The following is a 22,802-nucleotide window of genomic DNA, read 5'->3' on the forward strand; positions in this document are numbered from 1 at the left end:
GTATTTGATTTTTTTTTTGTTTCAATAATAAAAGGGATGGTTTTTTTGATTTCTTCTTCTTCAGATTTGTTTGTGTATAGGAAGGCTACTGACTTTTGTGTGTTGATTTTGTATCCTGCCATTTTACTGAACTGATTGATGAGTTGAATTAGTTTTTCTGTGGAGTTTTTGGGGTTCTCTATGTATATTATCATATCATCTGCAAATAGTGATAGTTTGACTTCTTCTTTTCCTATTTGGATTCCTTGGATGTCTTTCTCTTGTCTTATTGCTCTGGCTAGGACTTCCAGTATTATATTGAAAAGCAGTGGTGAGAGTGGACATCCTTGTCTTGTTCTAGATCTTAATGGAACTGCTTTCAGCTTTTCAAAACCCAGATTCTTTTCTTAGCTCATCTATTAACATAGGTCTCCAGGCGAGTCCATTTCCATTCATAAACCTTAGTTTTCTATGTAATGTGAAAACTGGACTAGCTCACTCACCAGGCCCCTTTTTGCTTTAGGTTCTTTGATACTAAAATTCTACTTTGAAATGTGTTTACAGCAAAGAGGAAGGATTCAGCAATCAGAATGCGTATCTAAGATGGTTTTAGGGGTTGGAAGCATATTTCCATTTAGTCATTTACCGATCTCCTGTTTAAAGATGTATGTTATTCAAGTATGATTTAGTTGTGACTAAGTTGCACTCTTTAGTATTTGTTTAGGATCTGCAAATGTCATTTCTGCCAAATAGTGCTGTTTGTCACAGGCAAGTTTGTTAACATTTGTATATCTTCATGTGTACCTCAAATTGCTTAGATTTTTCAACTAATGGGAACAGTAGTACTTAACTTAGAAGACTGTTGTGATGTTCCCCTGTGATAGAAATCTATTTGTACAACATCTAACATTTTGCAGGCATTCATTATGTACAATTGTTGTGGTTGTTATTTCTGGAAATAGGCAACAACTAGAGCTTCGGGGCTATAAAATGTGGACTCTCAACACTCACAGTATGACTCATTATTCTTGAATCTCAGATATGAACTGCTTCACTAAATCTCAAGACACCTGCAAAAGAAATGTGTGTATCCAAAAAAAGGTGATACATGGATAGATGATATAGAGAAAGGAAAGGTGATAACTTGAGGATTTTGAGGCTGACCAAGGAAGACATGACCACGAGACAGCAGTAGTCTACCATGAGCTTTATTCGGGCAGTGTTCTGTTAGGGTGCAGGAGAGGGGAAGTCTCTCACAGTCACAGATGTAGAACAGTGGCATGGAACCACACCACCTAGACGGGGGAATGGCATAGGAATTCCTAGGGGAAAGATGACATATGTGTATAGTCATTGTTATTCAGCAGCAAGATAGGAAGTACATTGGTTTGCTTAGGCAGCTGTAGTAAAGTAACTTGGTGGCTTAAACAAGAGAAATTTATTCTCTCAACCCTGGAGATTAGAAGTCAAGATCAGGCTTTGGAAGACTGGTTTCTTCTGCTAGCTCTCTCCTTGACATGTGGCAGGCCATCTAGTCCCTGTGTCCTCACTTGGTTGTCCCTCCATGTTTATGTCCGTGTCCTAATCTCCTCCTATAAGGACTCAGTCATGTTGCATTAGGATCCACCCTACTGGCCACATTTTACCTAAATTATCTCTTTAAAGACCTATTTCCAAATGAAGTCACATTTTGAGGTCCTTGGGTTAGGTCTACAATATAAAAATTTTTAGAAAAAAGAACTAGGCTGATAACTGGATCAGAGAGCACTTGAGTCTTTCCTAGCCCTGAGGTTTGTCTTGTCTGAGGCTAGTAGATGTTGCAGTTTCATAGGGCACACAAAACTGCCCTATGCAGTTTCATCGGGCACACAAAAGCTGGCAGACTCTAAATAGCTATGAATGGGTTTATTTGGGCTCTATTTAAAACAATTGGATATGTAAAAATTTGAGTTTGGTACCAGCAGGATATGTATCAAAAGGACCAAAATGGGGCCTCCCTGGTGGCTCGAGGGTTGAGATGCAACCTATGAGGCTGTCCGTAGCCACTGCAGCATGAGTTCGATCCCCAGCTGGCCAGAGAGCAACCCACATTGAGCAGCAGACCTCTCCTGTCTCGCCTGCTGCTCCCCTCAGCAGGTCATTGACTTTGGTCAATCTGCCTGTTCTGTTCCCCAGTCTGTCACTGGTGATTCCTCTTAAACCCCCCTGCCCTCCCTCCCCGCGCTCTGGCTTGTACCCCAGCTCTTGTATGCATAAATAAATAAATCTTTAAAAAAAAAGGACTATAATGTCTCTCTACTGATTAAATTGAACAAATCAAAACCATCTCCTAGCTTTCCCTCACTATGTAGGTTAACTGCAAACGAACTTCAAAATCTTACTTTGTGTGCATATATGCTATGCAAATATTTTCTCCCACTCAGTGGGGTGTCTTTTTGTAGTTTCTTTCACTGAGAAGTTTTTTAGCTTGAGATAGTTCCATTTACTTATTTTGCCTTTTGTTTTTCTGTCATTGGAGCTCAGTCCCCAGACATCCCTGAAGCCAATGTTGTGAAGTGTTTGGCCTGTGTTTTCTTCTATGTATTGTATGGGTTCTGTGCTTACATCCATGTGTTTAATCCATTTTGAGTTAATTTTTGTGTATGATGTGGTAGAGTGGTCCATGTTCATTTTTCTGCATGTGGTTGTCCAGTTTGCCAACACCAATTATGGAAGACACTTCCTTTCTCCATTATACACTTTTTGCACCTTGTCATAGATTTGTTCGTATATATGTGGGTTTATTTCTGGGCTTTCAACTCTATTCCATTGGTGTGTCTATTTTTATGCTAATACCATACTGTTTTATTACTATATCCTTTTAATATAAGTCTTGGAACATGATACCTCCATTCCTTTTTTTATCAAGATTGCTTTGGCTATTTGGGGTCTTTTGTGGTTCCATATAAATTTCAGTGTTTGCTCTCTTTCATTGAAGAATTACATTGAACCTTTGATAGGGATTGCATTGAATCTATTGCTTTGGGTAAGACAGATATTCTAACAATGATAATTCTCCTACTCCATGGTGATCATTGCTGTGTTTTACAGTTTTAGCCTGTTTATATCTCTAAACAACAGAATTATTTTGCTTACTGTATAAAAAGGGAATCAAACTAGAATTGTTCTTTTATGTATTATTTCTTTTGTTCAATCATCTATTCAGATACATGAGTGCTATTGCCTGCAGCTCTAGTTCATTTGCATTGCTGTAGTGTATCCCTGTTGTATGACTGTTATTCTACGAATGCAAATATTTGGGTTGTTTCTAATTTAGGGCTACTATAATGTTCACATGTCACAGTTCATATGCGTAACAGCTTCATAAAGGTATCTAATGATATATCTCCAATTTCACCCTTTAATGGCAAACTATTTTCCAAAGGGACAGGTGGATGTGCACTATCTCCAGTGCAGAATGAGGCCTTTCTTATGACATATTCTCATTAAAACTATAACCCTTAAGCTTTAAAATTTCTTTTTGCTAAACTGAGAGTATGAAGTAACATCTCATCATGGTTTAATATGAGCTTCCTCAGATTGTAATAATTTTAAGTAAAGTTTCATACATTTTTTTGGCCATTTTTATTTATGAAGCACCACCTATTTTATATTCTTTGCCTTTTTTCATTGAAGAGATTTTAAAAAATATATTTTATACTTAGAATATAAATTTATATTCTATATTTCAGTTCTTTATTTTCATGTTGCAAATATTTGGCTCTTTATTGCTTCAGTTTTAAAAATGGTACTTTTTAAAGGTACAGGACCTTTAAATTTTAATGAAATTATAAATCTGTTGCTTAATGACTGATTTAAACAGTCCTAATGTTCCATGGTCAAAATACTATATATTATTCTATTGCTTATTCTTAAAAATATTTTGTTTACTTTGTACATATCATAGACTTGATACTTGAATATTATTTGAGAAAGAATTCCAATTTTTTTTTCCATATGGATATTCAGTTATCCCAGCACCGTTTTTTTTTTTAATTAAATATTTTATTTTATATAATTCTTACATCTTTTTTCATCTTTGCACAATGTATGCATTTTCATTTTGGTTATATTCCCCATACAATTGCACCTCCCTCCTTATTTTGACTCTAGTCCTTCCTTTCCCCGCCAGCACCGTTTATTATAAAGGCCATACTCTCCCTGTGCTTCAGTGTCATGTCTGTCTCTGGACTTTTAATTACCTTGAAATCTCTCTGTCCTCCATTTCCCTCTCCCCTCTTCTATATTTCATCCTTTCATCAATACTACACTTTCTTAATTTTCTTTGTGTTGCTATCACATTTAATTTACCTTTTTGATTATGCCTTAACTATTCTCAGCCCTTTGTGTTTCCATATAAATGTTTGGAATCATAAAGTTCCAGGGGAAAAAGTGTTAAGATTTTGTTGGGGTTAAATTAAAAAAACATCAATTTGAGGTTACTAACATATTTTCACCATTGAATCCTCCCATTTTGGGACATGAGATAATTTATTCACTTACCTCCTTTAACAGATTTAATTAAAGATTTATAACTTCATCTGAAAAGGTTGTAGCCCAAATTGTTATTTTTCCTAGATACTTAGAATGTTTTTATTCCATTTTATTCAAATATTTTATTTTGTAAATTTGCTGATATGCAGAAAGATTTTAATTTATTCATTTTGTTTCCCAAAAAGTTGCTAAAATATCTCATCAACAATATTAATAGTTTATCTAAAAATTATCTGGAATTTGTTACATGCACTATCTTATTTCCAAAAAGGATAGACTTGTTTGATTCCTTCCAATCACTATGCATTTATTTTTATTTACCTTACTGCTTAAGCTCAGTTCTTCAATAAAAATGTTAAAATAGCAAAATAGTTTAGCTCCTGATTACTCAGGGAAAAGATTTCACTGTTGAACCAGTAAGGGTGTTTTGTGGTTGCTGTTTTATAAAAACAGTTCTCAATTTAACAGTTACAGTTTAGTCCTTACTTGCTAAAGTTTTTAATCAACATAAATGGTAACTAATAACTAATTTTAGTAACTAATTTTCCTGCATCTTTTGAGGTGATCATAAAAATTTTGTCTTTTAATTTGTTTGTGTGAATTACATTGACAAGTTTTCTAACGATTTATCAATCTAGGGGAAATCTGTCTTGACTACATTGTTGCCTATTTTAAGATATATTAATATATTGTTTTATTTTGGATTTTGCATCAATGTTCATAATTGACATTAGTCTCTAATTTTACTTTTTCTTAATGTCTTTGTCGGATCTTCATAACATTTATGTTAGCCTTATAAAATGCTGAGGAGTGTTCACTTATTTCTATTTTCTGGAAGTCGTGTAAGATTTAGTCACTTTATCATTAAATGTTTAGCATGTATGATTGTATTTTTTGTCATTTCTAAAATGTTTTTATTGTGGCCAGAGAACAAATTTTATATTAATCTTTCAAAGTTTATTGACTTATTTCCCAGAATATTTCTCCTTTGTGACTAGTCTCTGTGTATGCTAAAACACATAGATTCTGTAGTTGTAGGTGTAATGTCCACATTGTCCCTTGATTCGTGTAACTTCTGGTCCTCTTTCTTTTGGTCAGTGACCCAGCTAAGATTGAGTCCCCTCTAGGTCTTAGATGAAATATAAACATGTCATTTTATAAAAAGAAAATGGGGACCTCCCCGGTGGCGCAGCGGTTGAGCGCTGGGTTGCGAAGCTGCTCACAGCCTCTGCAGCGGTTCGATCCCCGGCTGCTCCCCGGCCACCGGAGGAGGGTCCCACATAGCGTGCAGACCTCTCCTGCCGCCCGCTGCTCCCCTCAGCAGTGTACTTCGGTCCTTCTCTGCCTGCTCTGCTCCCTGCTCCCCTCAGCAGTGTACCTCGGTCTTTCTGCCTGCTCTGCTCCCGGCTCTGGTGAATTCTCTCACCCTCCCGCGCTTCCGACTGTACCCAGTGCTTATATAATAAATAAATAAAATAAATCTTAAAAAAAAAAAGAAAGAAAATGACAGTCACCCTCCAACGTAAGGCTAAAGCCAGTGAACCTTTTTTTTAGCTATCATAGGCAGACCCCTATTACTCTGGCCCAGGATCTGGCTATGAGAGGGGAGGTGGGGTAGGGCACGCAGGAGACTAAATGTGCAGCCTCAGCAGGCCTCCTATGTGAAAATCAGCCCCAGGTAGGGAGTGAGAGCCTAGGACTTGAATTGGGATATTTGAGCAGACATTCTGAGAATCCTGACAACCCCCCCTGAATTTTCCTGAGTCACTCCTAATGGCAGAAATAGCCCTCCCCACCCCTCACCCCTTTTTACTGGGAGCACTTAGCCTCATAGGAGGGGTTGCCTAGAAAGATGACTCCTGAGGGCCTGCCTACCCATTGCTTCCAGGTTGATACCAGTCTAGATAGGGGAATATAAACCCTACTTTGTGACAAATGCCTTCATAGCAAAACAATTCTCAAACCTGCCTGATAACAGGACCTGGGAGTCTATGAGAGGTGGATCTTGCTAGTAGATGAGGGAAGGCGGAGTTTAAGAATGGAGAGGAAACCCTTTATTGACACTTGCCTTTGATTCAGGATTTTTACTTGGGTCAAAACAGCTGAGGTTGTAACAGGGTGGTCCCCAGGAAAGGGGGAGGTTCCCTGCCCCACCCAAGGGAGGGTGGAGCTGAGCAGGAAGAGGAGAAGCTGCAGAAGAGACTGAGGAAGGAAGCAGGATGGAGCCAGGAGACCTGGAAGAGGCGCATGGAGCCTAGAGACATGTGAAGAAACTGCGCTTGTCTTTTGGTCGTGGACTGGGTGACACAGATGTGGGTGAGACCCGTGGGGAGGTGACAATGGCAGCTTTTATCTTGATGTTGATTTTGCTCTTTTCCTTCTGGGCTTGTCTGATTGTTTCTGACCCTTTGCAGTGGGTCCCCACTGGAAGGTGCTTTAGACTCATGGCAGGCTTTGGGGCCTTGCTCTATAATGTGTCACCCAGTCCACGACCAAAAGACAAGCGCAGTTTCTTCACATGTCTCTAGGCTCCATGCGCTTCCTCCAGGTCTCCTGGCTCCATCCTGCTTCCTTCCTCAGTCTCTTCTGCAGCTTCTCCTCTTCCTGCTCAGCTCCACCCTCCCTTGGGTGGGGCAGGGAACCACCCCCTTTCCTGGGGACCACCCTGTTACAAGGTCACCTAGCGAGCAATAAAGACTAGCAGGGTTGAAGTGGCTACCAAGTGTTTTTCCTGCAGAAACCTACACTACAAATCCCAGGGTGATATACATGAAGAGCTGGGAGAGTGCTAACTTGCTTATATAGATAGGGGAAAAAATCCCTGAGAATTGGAAAACTAAATGACTTCTACCACAATGGGAAGTGAAGGCCCCACACCAAGTTCCTGGATCTAAAAGTACAGATCCAAAGCACACTGACTGCAGGGAAGTTCCCCTGCAGTAAAGTTCCCAACCTCCATCACAAATACATGAGGAAGGTCTAGGATACGCAAGGGCATCACTCTCAGGTGAAGGACAAGGGCAAGATTCCAAATGTCTTGCCACCAAACATGCATTTGGTGGGCCTCTTTGAATTTGAATTTGGTGGAAACAAGTACCAAACCTGGAAACACTTTTCTGATTAATACACTGGGTAACACAAAAGGCCCCCCTTGCAAGTGTCAGGGACCTATAGTGTGAGAGGCCTTACCACACACAGATCCTCAAGTGGCATAGGCTGGTTTCCTTGGTCTTATAACCTGGCAGATCAGATGGTGCTAGAGATAGGGGAGGGTGAGGAATGTAAGCGGGCAGCATGCAGACCTCTGTAACCTACCTGAAAGCACCCTCCGTGATCAGGGGTGTTGATGACTACCCATGGTTGTTAGGCAGATTCTTCTCACTACCCCAGTCCTTGTGCAAGGGGCCTACAAAGAGTTGGGGTTTACAGACACAGGCTTCTTCTTCAAGACTGACACAGTTATACTGCAGCTAAAGGTTCAACCCAGTCAGCTGGAGACCGAGGCTAAGTTATGGGCCTACCTGGCACCACTCATCACAGAACAGTATTTTATCCCTATGATCCCTGTTCATGGTTCTGCCAGCACATCTTCCAGAGAACCTGCAGATTTCCTGGTCCATGACACCCTACACGACTGCCTGGGAAAAGCACCCATTTTACACCAAAAAGTAGGAACATTAAAAAATATTTACTTAATTACATATTCAGACAACAAAATCCAACCATGTTATAAACCCAGACTCAACCCACTGGCCCTCTGCCATGAGCTGAATGAACTAATAACTTAATGGGTTAACTGTGTTCCTGATTCCTTGTCTGAAAAAACAATAACACTGACCTGACCTGTGAGAATTAAAAATAAAGTCATATAGCACAGAGCCTGGCTGCTGGCAAGCATTTGAGAATCACTAATCCTTTTCCAGTGCTGATGAAACAATCACTTCCGTCTCTGTATATATCCAAGCTCTGTGAGGGATGCCATTCTCAGCCGCGCTGCACTTCAAAGTAGTAGGACCTGAGGATACTCGTCCCAATGCTCCTGGCTTCCACACCCACGATGCTCATGCTGTCACTCTCCACATGGGTGAACCCGCTGTGAAGGAAAGAACACTGCTGTTAATGGGAGAAAAGGACAAATGTTTTAAGAGTAAAGTATTTCCATGAAGAAGGAGCATAACCCATGCACCTACCCCTGCCAAGAAAAAAATCTAAGTGATTCTAAAGCCCTAATTTTAAAAGATAATGCAAAACTGCATCCTTTCAAACTTTTATAATCTCACCCCCCACTGACTCCTCTCTATCACCTGTGTTTGGTGACTAGATCTGTGATTGTTCAGGGTACAGAGGGAGGGCCATGCTGGGGTCCACCAGTCTTGCCTGTGTGCCCCTGTGGGATGGTCACATCTCTGACCCAGATTGCATCTGGAAGATGTAATGATGCCAACTGTAGGTGGTGGTTTTTACATGTGAGAGGAGAAAATATAAATGGTACACAGTATCTTTTTTAACAGATAATCTGAGTGGGGACTTGCCTTACATCTCCAAATGGTGAGGGGCAGACTGGGCTAAGACTCTTGTCTCTGTCCCACCCTGTACAATGACCTTCCTGAAAAAGTGCTGCTCGGGGCCCAGGTAAGGTCATTCCACAGGCAAGTGAAGGAAAGGAGAAGCAATTACCTGGACCATCTGTGGGACCCCCCAAGCAAGTGATAGCAGCTCTTGAGGACGGGAAATTTATTTTCCTTATTCCACATGTAGACTCTCAAGGAGAGGTCAAAGGAAGAGGTGATGACGCGGCTCTGGTCCTTGAAATGAAAAGCCATGTGAGGCGGGAACATGGGCTTCAAAGTGGGGAGCCACGATGGGGTAGGCAGGCACCATACTCACCACCCACATGGATGTGATGGGCCGCTGGTGGTCCTGGAAGACTGCCAGTTGGAGGCCGTGGATAGTGAAGAGCACCAGTTCTGAGCCTGACACCAGCAGGATCACTTGAGAGCCATGGCCCTTCATGAGGTGAGGAGGCATCATGGTGTCTGACAGGGGGAAACTTGCAATTTCTTGTACTGTTTGAAATAAAAACACACAGATTGACATTTTCTGATAGCAGGGAGTCTGGAATAGTTAGGCTTCACCCAAGATAATGTGGTACATTCAAAAGAGGAACACCTTGGCAGTTACATCTGCATTCAATCATGACCCATGCACTTACTCCCCTAAATTTCCCATTGATGGCTCTAAAACACTGATTATGACGCCTTATTTCCAGGGGGCTGTATGATTGAAGGCACTATCACATGGAGTGATTGCATCTGGCGTTCACTGCCATCCAGGGTAAGTCCACCCTGCCTACTACCCTTCCCATCTATGACAGGGACTCATAAGAATGGCCACATGAGAACTATGACATCTAGACATCTACCAAAAGTCATCACCTTTTACACTATATAGCACTCCTTAAAAAAACAAACAAACAAAAAAAAACACTTCTTATGGAACTTAGCACCAGGTAAAACATTACCTCTTTTGAAGAATTCATGCATTTTCTTGTATCAGACAAGGGACTATATTATACACCTTGTTTCCCTTTTTCCCTCAGCTGCTAGGAATCTCAGAGTAAAATTTATAGTCAAATGATAACATAAAAACAAATAAACATAATACAAAAGAGAAAATGCTAAAGACCAGAGGGAAGGCATGTCAGTATGACCTGGGGTTTGGGAGATATAAAAGAAGAGGGCTGTAGGTCTCATATCCTACTGGGCTAGGAGCTCCTTGGGGAAGAGAGGGGTATGGCTTTTATTTATTTTTGTGGATACTCGGTGCTGAGAACAGTGTCTTTATTAAGATTTTTTTTTAATTTATGTATACAAGAGCTGGGGTACAGGCCAGAGGTGTGGGGGGGGTGAAAGGATTCACCAGAGACAGAGTGGGGAACAGAACAGGCAGAGTAACTGAAATACACTGCTGAGGGGAGCAGCAGGCGAGACAGGAGAGGTCTGCTGCACCATGTAGGTTGCTCCCTGGCATGCCGGGGATCGAACTCGTGCTGCAGTGGTTGCGGATAGCTTCATAGGTTGTGTCTTAACCCATTAAGCCACCAGGGAGGCCCTGAGTACAGTGTCTTTAACACTGTTGTGAGAAGAGAGGTTAAGAATGATGGAAGAAAGAAGGCCAATGAGAAGGGAGACTGAACAGCAGTGAATCCCAGGGCCACAAAGTGGCAAGTGCTCAACCATTCAGTCAGTACATAAATCACAGACAACAAAACATTTGCTAGGCTACTATATTCACTGAGAGAAATGACAAAGTGCCCCAAAGGAAGCATGAGGATTCTGCACTTGAAGCATCCTAATGCAATGGTGATGACAGTATCAACACAGGGCCCTTACCCATAATGTCCACATTATCCCTGGACTTCTTGGTCTCTAGCTTGTAGGTGGTGACAACCAACTGCATGCCGTTATCACTTCTGTGCATCACTATGAGCCTGGCCACCTCATCAGGTGCCCAGCAAGCTCTGGAGGTCAGCAAGATGGGGAGGGTGGCGGAGATAGGTGGCTCGTCTTCTGATGGACACAGCAAGGAGTGCATGTGGAATACCTGGGGAAAAGCCAAGGCGAGAAAGGGCTTGTATCTGACCTGGGAGCACTCCATGAAGCCTTCCATGGCCACTCTACCCACAGACACGCACCCTCCATGACCTTGGTGGGTCTTATGAGGCAGCTGGGGTCATCTGTGGGCGCTCTACCAGGGTGCAATGCCCAGAGCAGCAAGGTTCATAGCAGCCTACATCTGTCTGCTGGAAATGCCTCAGCACATGAGACCCAGTGAAGCCAGTGTGATGGATAAATCAAATAAAGGCCTTCCTGGTTCTGAGTGGAGTTACATCATCACTTTGCTGTGCCTGCATTGTCTTCCTACATATTCCTTTCCTACCTCAGCATCTGACTCCAAATGCCCCGTGTTGGTGAAGGTCCCAGGCTGCTGCTCTCTGATTCTGTGGCCTGTCTCCGGCTGCCCTTCCTGCCCACTGGCCTCCCTGGCTACCAGGTACTGGCATGGCTGGTTCTTCCTGCTCTGGAACTGCTGTGTTTCTCCTGGCTACCACATCTAGCATGTCCCAGAGCTTCTCCAGCTGTCTGCTTTCTTTTCTGTTCTAATTTCCAGTTTCGGCCAGGATTCAGAAATTGCATCACTGTCCCTGCTCCTAAAGTTCTGGCCGTGAACCACCCTCATAGGCCGGTGACACAGAGGCCATAGTCTACAGCTTCTGCTATGCCTTTTCCCCAGCTGATCAGCATTCCTCTGGGCTTGAGCTGCATGCTGTTGTTCTCACCCTCAAGGGAGCTCTGTTTTCAAACCACTAGATGTCTCATGAGATTTTCCACCACGTTTGGCTAAGGCCCCAACGCTCTTCTAAACAGAATGCCAGCTGGGCAGCTGACCCCTTCAGCCTGTGGGAAGCGCAGCATCCCAGAAAGTCCAGAAGCTCTGGAGAGAGGATGGCAGCACCACCAACTCAGCCAGTGTCTTGAGAAGGTCATTTCTGTGGTGACTGCCACCAGTGACTATTCATCATCATGGTGGCCACAGGCCTCAGTCCTACATGAGAAGCCTTCCTCCCAGATGCATCCCACAGGCCTAGGGGGCAGAACCCAATACTTTGCTTATATAGTCAGGCCCCTGGCACAAGGAATACAATTGACACTGACCTTCGGACCCAGGTCTGAGTTCTGGGTCGACACGAACACCCACTGCCAGTCAGGAGAGCAAAGGAGACTCATGGGATTGTTTGGAAACACGCTCACTTTGGAAAGCAGCTGCAGCTGGGGCAGGGTCAAGGTGTAGAGTGCTCCTTCAGCACAGGCAGCCTGTAACAGAAAGGTCTAGAAGTCAGCAGAGTGCCGGGAGCAGCATCTTATCCCAAAGGTGGTGGCTGCTGCTGAACTGCCACTCACCAAGGTACACACACTTGTTATTTTAAATTAACACCTTGAAATAGTTTCCAAAGATACAGGAGTTAATGAAGTCATACAAACAAGAGGAAATTTTAAAACTTGACAGATTAAAATAGCATTGATGGCTACTTCATTAACTTCATTCTATTACTCTTTGATATCTGGCTTTGATATCTGGCTTCCCCTGCATGGCATGCTTCTGAGATTAATCCACGTTGTCCATACGTCCAGTTTGCTCCTTCCTTGTATTTGAGTTCATAGTCACATGCTGCTTAATGGGAATGTATTCTGAGAAATGCCATTATGCAATTTGTCCTTGTGTGAATGTCACAGAAAGTATGCAAATCTAGATGGTCTGTGCACCTTCCTACCACCGAGACTACATGGTAGTCGGGTACATACAGTTATCCTTGACCGCCATGCAGCACATTACTCCCATTCTTTATAAAGACCTTCACCTGCTGATAAGAACTTGGGTTGCCCCCAAGTGCCGGATAATATAGGAAATATGAGTCAACATTAAAATAAGTAGCAAGTTATTCTCCAAAGTGCCATGCCACATCTTTTGCAAACACATTTTTGATTTCAGCTATTCAGGCTGACACAGTACTGATTTGCTGTGGTTTAAAATTGCATTTTGCTGATGACTGAGATGTAGGGCATCTTTTCATGTGTTAACGGCCAGTTTTATGGTTTATTTTGTGAAATGTTCAAATCTTTTGCCCACTTTAAAAGTTGGGCTGCCTTCTTTTTACTGGTTGCTAATAGTTCTGTATATATTCCTGACATAAATTTTGTGTTATTTATAATATGACAAATATTTTCTTCCAGTGTGAGGTTTACCTCTTCTTATTAACAATGTCTTCTGCAGTCAAATGCTCTACCACTGAGCTATACCCCCTAACAATGTCTTCTGAAGGGCAGTAGTTCTGAATTTGAAGAAGTCCAGTTTATCAATGTTTTTCTTATACAGTCAGAGCTCTATGTCCTAAGAAATCTTTAGCTACCAGGAGCCTTCCTGGTGGCATGGGGGTTAAGGTCTCAGCACTACCTAGCTATCGCCAGTCACTGTGGCATGAATTCAATCCCCAGCCAGAGAGCTGACCCACATGGCGCTGCAGACCTCTCCTGTCTTGCCTGCTGCTTGCCTCAGCAGTGTATTTCAGTAGATCCACCTGTTCTGCTCCCCACTCTGTCTCTGGTGACTCCTCTCACCCCCCACATCTCTGGCCTACACCCCAGTTCTTGTATGTATAAATAAATAAATAAATCTTAAAAAAAAAAGATATCTTTACATACCTATGGCAATTTTCTACTACTCTCCAAAAACCATACTATAATAGAGAAGTGAATTTAGTAAGGTTGCTGGGTAGGTGTATATACAAAAATCAAGTGTATTTCTATGTCTATGTATACAGAAATGATTTCTATAAATGTGCTATATATATGCAATTTCCTTATAAATGCAAAACTATACATTCCTCTATATTCCTTTACATATATGCTAAATATGAGCAGTGAAAAATTGGAAAATGAAATAAATTTTAGAACATTTAAAATAGTATGAAATACTTACGAATAATTTTAACAACTTACATGTAAATCCTGTTTACTTAAATCTATGAAATTCCATTGAGAGAAGTTAATGAAGGCCTGCATAAATGGAGATGTACATACCATGTTCACAGCTTTAGAAGATAATATTAAGATGTCAATTGTCCCAAATCAATCTGGATTCAATGCCATCAAAATATGAGTAAGCAGTTTTGTAGAAACTGGCAAATGACTTGAAAATGTTTGTGGAAATGCCTGTATTTTTGAAAAAAGGCTGGAGGTTACAACTTTATATAAATCTGCAGCCAGTTGAGACTTGTGTTGACTGGCATAGACACAGATTGGTAGAAATCGACCTCACCTCATACAGCCAGTTGACATTTTGACAAAGGCACCGATGTAATTAAATGACGAAAAGATGGCCTGTCCTATGAATACTGAACATTCATTAGAAAAAATGAGCCTCAACCTGATCTTGTGCTGCTCATTTCACTAACTTGAAACGAGCCACTGCCCTGCACGTAGAACTCAGCAGGAACCCATGGGTTAAAGAAGAAACCACACAAATTTAAGCCAATACGTCAGGGTGCCAGATATCTCTCTATCCAGGGACCCATTCAGACCGTTGGCAGTTCAGTCCTATTAGCTGCAGTTACTTTGCTGTTTGGTGGCAGGACCATAGTCATGACCAGGTCCCCTACTACTAGTAGCCAGCAGTGGGTTGATGTGAGTGCCCACAGTCCTTGAGTCTCTCTGACTTCCCATTCTGTGACCAGCACTTAATGCGATTAGAGAGGGCACCCCAGATCATCACTCTTTAGCAGTGTAACAGATATTTCCATAATCCTTGTAGACTTTTTTTTTTTTATAGAGGCATGTTATTTATTATCTATTTGTTTGTTTGTTTGTTTATACATGCACTGGGTACAGTCAGAAGCGCGGGAGGGTGAGAGAATTCACCAGAGCCAGAGCAGGGTGCAGAGCAGGCAGAAGGACCGAAGCACACCGCTGAGGGGAGCAGTGGGTGGCAGGAGAGGTCTGCGCGCCATGTGGGACCCTCCTCCGGTGGCCGGGGAGCAGCCGGGGATCGAACCGGCACCGCAGAGATCGCGGGCAGCTTCGCAACCCAGCGCTCAACTGCTGTGCCACTGGGGAGGCCCAATCCTTGTAGACTTTTATCTCCTTGAAATTCCATAAATTTATTTTCTATATATTTTTAGGCCATCTTTTGAGGTGCATCCAAAATTAGCCTTGCTCTATCTTCTGGGATGCTGATCTATTATTATGTCAAGTCCCCTGAAAGTGAAGACTTCTGACTTGAAGGTTTTTGGTCCAAATTAATGGCTGCATAGTTTGCTTTTGGCTGGCATCTCTGGTGCATTTTGTTTTCCTATCCTTTTAACTTCAACCTTCCTGAAATGCCGTGTTAGATGAGTCTTGTATTCTTTTCCACATGTCCCAAGCCCAAGACTATTTGTTCCCAGAATGCATGAGGCCCTTGCAACAAGGCTACAGAAGCCTCCTTACTGAGATGAAATGACATCTTAAGGATTGAGAGGCCTGCATTTAATGCACCCCTTTGCAGGGGGAAGCCAGCGTCCCTTTATCCTCACGCGACACTTCTGGAGAAGGCCATCCTTTGAGTAAACAAGAAAGGGGCAGCATGTGAGTGCTGCCCACAGCACGCACCTGTCCCAAGTAAGGTGCCCACCTTAATGGACTAACAGGTTTAGTTCTTTTCTAAATCTGTTACCTCATTGTTTGTTGCTCTAAGTCATCTGGTGACATCTCTCCCATCCTCTGAGGGCCCCACATGTTGCCTTCTGTGCCATCAGGTGCCTTGGAGTAAACACAACAGGACAAAACAGCCCCAACATCAGGACTACAGCTTTGATGTCTGCCATCTCCAGAAGGCTGCCCTTGAAACTGTTTGCTCTTCTCAGCTCTCCTGTGTTATCAGCAGATTTAGACAGTCTAATTTTACTCTGTTCTTCACAGAGATGACTGTGAACTTCATGGTCCACCATTCCCAGGAGGGACCTATAGTTGCTTCTTCATCTACTCTTATTCGCAAATTATGTTGGATAGACTAATATGTATCCTTCTTCAAATGACTACAGTTGTTTATATGAAATCTGTTTCACCAGGTATTGCTATTTTGTTTGCTGAGCTTTAGTTCCCTTACAGTCAGCTCTCTTTACACATGAAATTGGTCCTGGATCTTTGCTCTTCTTGTCATCTGGGATGCCAGTTCCTCCAGTTCACTAATTCACACTCAAAGAACCTCTGCCCCCACAGGGGAGGTCACTGCCCCCTGTCAAGAGCCACTCCCTCGACATGCCTACACCCACTTTCATTTGCTTCTCCCTGGCTAAATATTCCCAGTGCTGAAGAATCATGTTGAAACCAAGTGTCCTGACAACAGAAGGCTGGCGACGTTTTGGGCAAATATGTCGAACTTGCCTCAGTTTTTCCTGTCAGGATAGCAGAGAAATAAAGACTCTGATCTAAGTCCAGGAGAGAGGGCAGGAGTGTGTGAATGTGGGGCTGGGCTTCACTGAGAGGAAGCCCCCACACAGTGGCAGGGAGAAGGAGCCAGGCTGAGCGGGAGAATGAGCGGTCACTCGATCAGTCACACAGGGGCCTGACTGGAGGTGCTGGCCATCAGGGCAGCCACGCACCAGCGGTCACAAGCTGAGAGTCGGCTGGCATCCACAGGGCCCGAGAGCCAGTCACTCACCATCAGGAAGGGGCCATCAGGGTGGTCACAGGCCTCCAAGGCAGATGAGTGTGTGGGGAGGCAGAAGGAGGCCGACTCCCACCCGTCCTCTGCCTTCCACACTTTGATCAGTCCCCGCTCATCCACGGTGACAACGAGCTGCAGCCGAGGGTAGGTCACCAAGTGCACCAGCGCAGCAGGCTGGAGAGGGCTGGACCAGATCTCAGTGCCCTGGGCAAGAACAAAACGAATACAGTTAGATGGGTGCTGTTTATTTCAGAATGTGTTCTCATTTGTTGGGCTGTCACCAGCGCACAGCAGGGGCACCCAGGTGGGAAGGCAGGGCCGTGCCCAGACAGCGTCCACAGTACAGAAGGAAACAGCGTGGAAGTTGGGCTTTGTGGCTTTGTGTGCAGTCAGACGTGTGCTTTGTTGTTGGGCTTTGTGTGCAGTCAGACGTGTGCTGCACAGGACGGCAGGGTCTGAGCCTGGTGTGAGGACTTCCTGGGGGTGGTAGTACCACTAGGAGGACTGAGGGCCAGGCCCAGTGGGTCCGTGCTCAAGGAGAGGGCTGAGCAGGGGCATGCAACACTATGTGGCACGGTTGGGAGGCTGGGCATGGGGTGGAGCTGCCCAGCACCCTGCTGTGGGTCCCCCCTCTGCTGTCTGTGCACTAACTTTACGAGAAGAAACTGGCAGACCTGAGCAACAGGAGGCGAACACCCATTGGCCCAGAGGAGCTACATAATGAAGCGAGGACCCGAGGTGCCCCGTCCTGGCAACAGCAATGGGAACATAAAGCAAGCTGTGGTTCTCCAGGAAAAAGACTCCTTAGAGGAGGCTGGGTTCTATTTACAAGTGGGCCTCTGCAGAACCTCTCAACTTGCATCTTCGCTCTCTCAACCTCAGTCTCCACTTATATCAAATGAGGATGAGTAATAACAAGCTCTGAGAACCAATGAGAAAACAGGCAGGGAAGCATTTTTTTTCACTCTAAGTGGCCCCACACCAGGCACTGTCAGCATGCCCTTCTCCCTGAGGTGGGCAGCGCATGGCATCTGCCATCAGTCAGACTGGCGTCTGCAGCTTAGACTGGCACAGCCACCCAGTCCCTGTAGCTGATTCCCATCGGTCCAGCGGGGCTCACCCACCTCACTTCACAAGTCTCCCATGATGGCTGAATGAGGATGGGGCACTAAGACTGAGGACGTAGCATGCATGGGGTCCACCTTCCCCTCTACTCACCTCGTGCACATCCCAGGCACGCACAGTGCCATCGGAGGACACGGTGCACACCACAGACTTCTCCTGCCCATCAAAACGGTACTCGTTATTTGAGATGTAAGCCAGCTCGTCTATCTCTCCTGAAAGAGAACGCAGACTGACCTGGAACGCACACACAAACTGCTGGGATAGGAATACTCCATCTGAAGTCACTCTTTCTCTCAGGAGCACGACAAGCATACATCAGGGAACAACACTGGCCAGAGAGATGGGGCTGCTGCAGACCAACAATGTGGTTTTACATCCAGGACTGCCCACCTTTTGTCTTAAACCTGTAACCATGAATAACTCCCCACCCTCTGAGTTTCCGCTTCTTTTTACTGAAATCGATGTAATGATCCCCTCCTCTCAGGGCCACTGTGAGGATACGTGACATAACAGACATAGAAGCCAGCAGGGTTCTCATGAAGTGTTTCCAACTCACTGGCTGAAACATCAAGTCCCAGGACTTGACCAGGGGGTGCCCACCGCTGCCCCATACCTTTGTGGCCAGCAATGGCTTTGCAAGTGAAATCCTTCTCTGGCCTCCCACACTCCATTCGGAACTCCAGCTCGGATCGGCAGAGATAGTACTGTTTCCAGGTCTGGCTGCCCAGGATCATCTGGGAGGCCTTATGTGAGGACCAGCGTCTCAAACACAGCTGCCTGAAAAAGGGACCCACAATTCCAGGCAGGACGGAGCAGTCATTAGAAGGTATCTTGGTATTAATAAGCCTAACTTTGATCCCTGGCTTCACCACTATTAGCCTGGACAACTCATTCTACCTACACAGACCTCAGTTTCCCCCTGAATGAGATGACAAGAGCACTCGCCACATGGCTCGCTTTTGTGTATCCAAAAGGGGTCCTGATCCTCATTCCACACGAGGCCAGAAAGACAGAGAGGTTAAGTAATGAACCCAAAGCCATACAGTCTTGGTCATGAAACTAGAATTCATGAGTCTGAATTCTTGGACATCTCCAACTCTTGTTGAATTGTCCTTGCCTCCCCTAAATATCATCAGCCTACATGATGTTGCTGCTCTATTACTAGATGCATGTTTATAATTTTTACATCTTCCTGATAGAAAGTCCTTCATCTCTAGTAATGCTTTTTGTCTTAAAGTCTCTTTTGTCTGAAACTAGCATGACCATTCCAACCCTTTGCTTACATGGTGTATCTGTTTCCATTCTTTTATTTTCAACCTATCTATCCTTTAAATCTAAAATGTGTCTCACTAGATAGCATAAAGTTGGATCATATTTTTTAATCCCTTCTGCCAATCTCTGTCTTCTTATGGGAGTATTTAATGGATATACATTTAATGTAGTTAAGATAGGATTTACATACGTCATTTTGGTTTGTTTGTTTTTTTAAAATAAAAAGAGATCATAGCATTAACAGTGTTTTTATGGGCTCAACATACAGCCAAGCTGAGTATAATGGAGCACACAGCTGTAGGAAATAACTAAATGGCCAGGGTCCTACCCATCACATCAGCCTCATCAGAGCACCTAAGGAAGGTTGGGCCGACGCCTTAGGAAACAACGGATGTGAACCAGGGGCTGCTCCAGAGTCTATGTAAAGGAAGGAGGTTCTGGCAGTGATCTGGTTAGAATGGGCACTCTTCCTGAAGCTGCTTCCAAAGTGAGTCTTGCTTTTTTCTTAATGCTGGCCACAGACTGTACTTGTTTGGATTAGCCTGAGAAGCTGACGGAGGTCTAACATGGGGAAGTCCCCTAAATCCCTCTCTGGAGCTTCTACCACACATCCTGTCCTGAGGAGGATCATAAAGACTGAAATCCAAAAAAGTTTCCTCAAACTGACTAAAGAGATTAGGAGTTTTTCTAATTCATATTATTAGTAATGAAAAGCAACAAAAGAATAGTGCTATATTACACTGAAAACTAAGTATGGTAAGATTGGAACCCAGAAGTCTCAAATATCTCAATGTACAGTTACCCTAAAAATAAAAACATTCAAGCAAAATTCCCTTCCATGTTTAGAAGAGCCTCCATGTGTGAACAGCTGTTTTCCATGACTAATGATTAAAACTAAATATAGCTCCTAGTTGACAGAGTCAAGGCCACACTCTGTCCAGTATTCAGCAAGAGGCAGAAGATCTGACACATCTGGGACAAAAGAAAAGATGTCAGATTCCAAATTAAGGGTAAACAGGAAAGAAAATTTATTAACTAGAAGATTAAAATTTTTTAAATTTCAAGAATAATTTCTTGATTTTAAGTGCTGCTATCAGATATGTATAAATTGCTATGTTGTTACACCAAAGTTAAATTATAAGTGATTTGTTGATTTGTCTTCTTTCAGCCAGCTGCATTCATTTGCTGTACATTTCTGTTCCTCAGTTGGGTACCCCTGCTATCAGCCTGCCATTGGATTAGTATTCCAGTATACTATAAAACAGGCTTACGCCCAACCAGGAAGGAGTTTCTTGCTTGTAGGGGCTGTGCTGTCAACAGAACAAGAAACCAGAAGGTTCTATGGACTTATGCAATGTGCCCATCTCTCCTTGGCAGGGCACTCTCCCAAGATGGTTTGCTCTTCCTTCACTCACCTCCACAGTTCCTTGGTTTTTGAAACCTCATTCCAGACCTAGAACAAGAGAGAAAAAGAGTATCTGGGCAGTCAATATGAGTCAGCACCTGCCAGGCTCTGTGAAGGGTACAAGCAGTTGCTTCAGACTCAGAACCTACACTCAATAAAATACACCCTGGGGAATTAGCAACATATCTGGACAAACAAAACAACCAAATAATGAGTATGAAAGGAGAGAACGACCAACTCAATGAGACCAACGGGCACAGAAATGTTTACTGGTAAAATCCCAAAGGACGAGTGGGTGTTCCCTACAAGAAAAGGGCAGGAAGAGGTAGAACCACTGGGCCAAGCCATGAGAAGTGTGCCTTAATTAGAATCTATGTTTCTGAGTGCTGGAGATTGGATTTGACCAAATCCCTTAAATCATAATGGCAAAAACAGAAGCAAGTACGAATTAAGAGTGGGGGAGTGGTAGGTCAAACTGCTTTAGGATGATCACTCTGCTAGCTGTGAGAAGGAAGGACTGGAAATAAGGGCAGAGCAGCAGTCCTGAAGCTGGGGCCCTGGCCACTGGTCCAGGGAATGTCCCAGAAAGACCAAGAGAGCAGTAAAGATCAGTCACCTCGGGGAGGGCACTCTTTGGGCTCTCGATGCAGGCTCGGGGTGGCCCAGAAGAGGATGAGAGTGCCTCACTCCTACCCTTCCTCTGTGAAAACAGCCAAGGCTCCAGTTCCTGCACTGTGCCAGGCTGGCGGAGTGACTCTGGGCAGCTGTTTGATACCTTCCTTATTCATGAACACCAGTACTTTTTTGAGACATTAAAAATTATAACTACAGAACTCAAGCAAGGCTCTGTTTGTTAATCTTTGTGCTCAACGACACAGTAATGTATTTTAAAAGTAAAGAAGTCCATTTACTCTACAAATATTTACTGAGGCTACGCTAAATGCCAACACATACAGTGACACTAAGTGCCAAAAACAGTAATGCAAAAGGCTAAATCCCTGTTCTTGAGGACGGGTGTTGCGGGAAAGCAGACGCTAAGTCCACACACTGGGATCACTCAACCACAACGTGAGGGGGTCTCAAAAGGGGCCTCGGGGTGCAGCCACCCAGAGGTGAGCACAAACGGTCGGGAGGGAGCGGGTGGGAAGGAGGGGAGCTGGGAAGGGACAGACTAAGCCTGCAGGGGGAGCCTACTCTCTAATAAGGCCCCGGAGGGAAATCACAGAATATTCCAGAATAGGGAGAAGTCTGATGCGCGTGCCAATCCCACGCTCGCACCTCGTTCAGCGACCACAGAGTTGGGGGACCACAGAGTGGGAGCTTTCATGGGAAGCCCTCCAAGGTCGCCAGGCCCCCATCCCCGGCCACAGCGCCGGCCGCTCATCCCTGGTTCGGGGCCACTCGACGCCCCTCGATGGGGAAACTGAGGCCCGGAGGGCAGGGCCGGCCGGCCGCGCCAGCCACCGTGAATGTAGTCCCGCCTCCCGCCCAGGAAAGGGCGCGCTACCTTGTCCACCTGGGCGGCGCAGAGCAGGTCTCGCGCCTCCAGGAAGGAGAAGACATGCAGCAGCTCGTGAAGCCCCAGCTGCGGCTCCATCGCGCCCTCCGCTCTGCCCAGCCACACCTTCGCCGCGCTCCCGCCCCGCAGGCCAGGCCCCGCCCCTGCCGCGCTCCCGCCCCGCAGGCCAGGCCCCGCCCCCTGCCGCGCTTCCGCCCCTCAGGCCAGGCCCCGCCCCTGCCGCGCTTCCGCCCCGCAGGCCAGGCCCCGCCCCCTGCCGCGCTTCCGCCCCGCAGGCCAGGCCCCGCCCCTGCCGCGCTTCCGCCCCGCAGGCCAGGCCCCGCCCCTGCCGCGCTCCCGCCCCGCAGGTCAAGCCCCGCCCCCTGCCGCGCTTCCGCCCCTCAGGCCAGGCCCCGCCCCTGCCGCGCTTCCGCCCCGCAGGCCAAGCCCCGCCCCTGCCGCGCTTCCGCCCCGCAGGCCAAGCCCCGCCAGGTCCTGTTTGCCACGCCCCATTCAACAGAGGGTCCCCGAACTTTGACTTGCCCTGGCTCCCTCCCTTACTCTCAATCCTAGTTCTGCCTCTCCCCCAGACACTCGAGCACCCCTTTATATTGACATTTGCTCTCCCCCTACCTCTAACTTCTTCATCTTGCCCTGACCTTGCTCTTGATCTGTGCTTTTTCACTGACCCTCACTGTGGACGTTGTGGTAGCACTGAACCTAGCACCC

At 45.0% G+C, this 22,802-nt stretch overlaps 1 protein-coding gene across 1 annotated transcript; it reads right to left on the reverse strand.

The window, feature by feature from the left end:
• Positions 1-8,496: 8,496 nt before the first annotated feature.
• LOC311174091 (F-box/WD repeat-containing protein 12-like) lies at positions 8,497-22,172 on the reverse strand (the record flags this gene model as incomplete). The annotated part of the gene is made up of 10 exons (XM_084238227.1): positions 8,497-8,605; positions 9,190-9,317; positions 9,400-9,578; positions 10,905-11,115; positions 12,228-12,386; positions 16,768-16,977; positions 17,992-18,110; positions 18,512-18,675; positions 20,586-20,623; positions 22,083-22,172. The coding sequence occupies 10 exons, from the start codon at positions 22,170-22,172 to the stop codon at positions 8,497-8,499; spliced, it is 1,407 nt and encodes a 468-aa protein (XP_084094353.1).
• Positions 22,173-22,802: the final 630 nt, after the last annotated feature.

Source organism: Talpa europaea (assembly GCF_964194135.1).
Source record: "Talpa europaea genome assembly, chromosome: 7".
In the NCBI taxonomy this organism is placed as follows: Eukaryota; Metazoa; Chordata; class Mammalia; order Eulipotyphla; family Talpidae; genus Talpa; species Talpa europaea.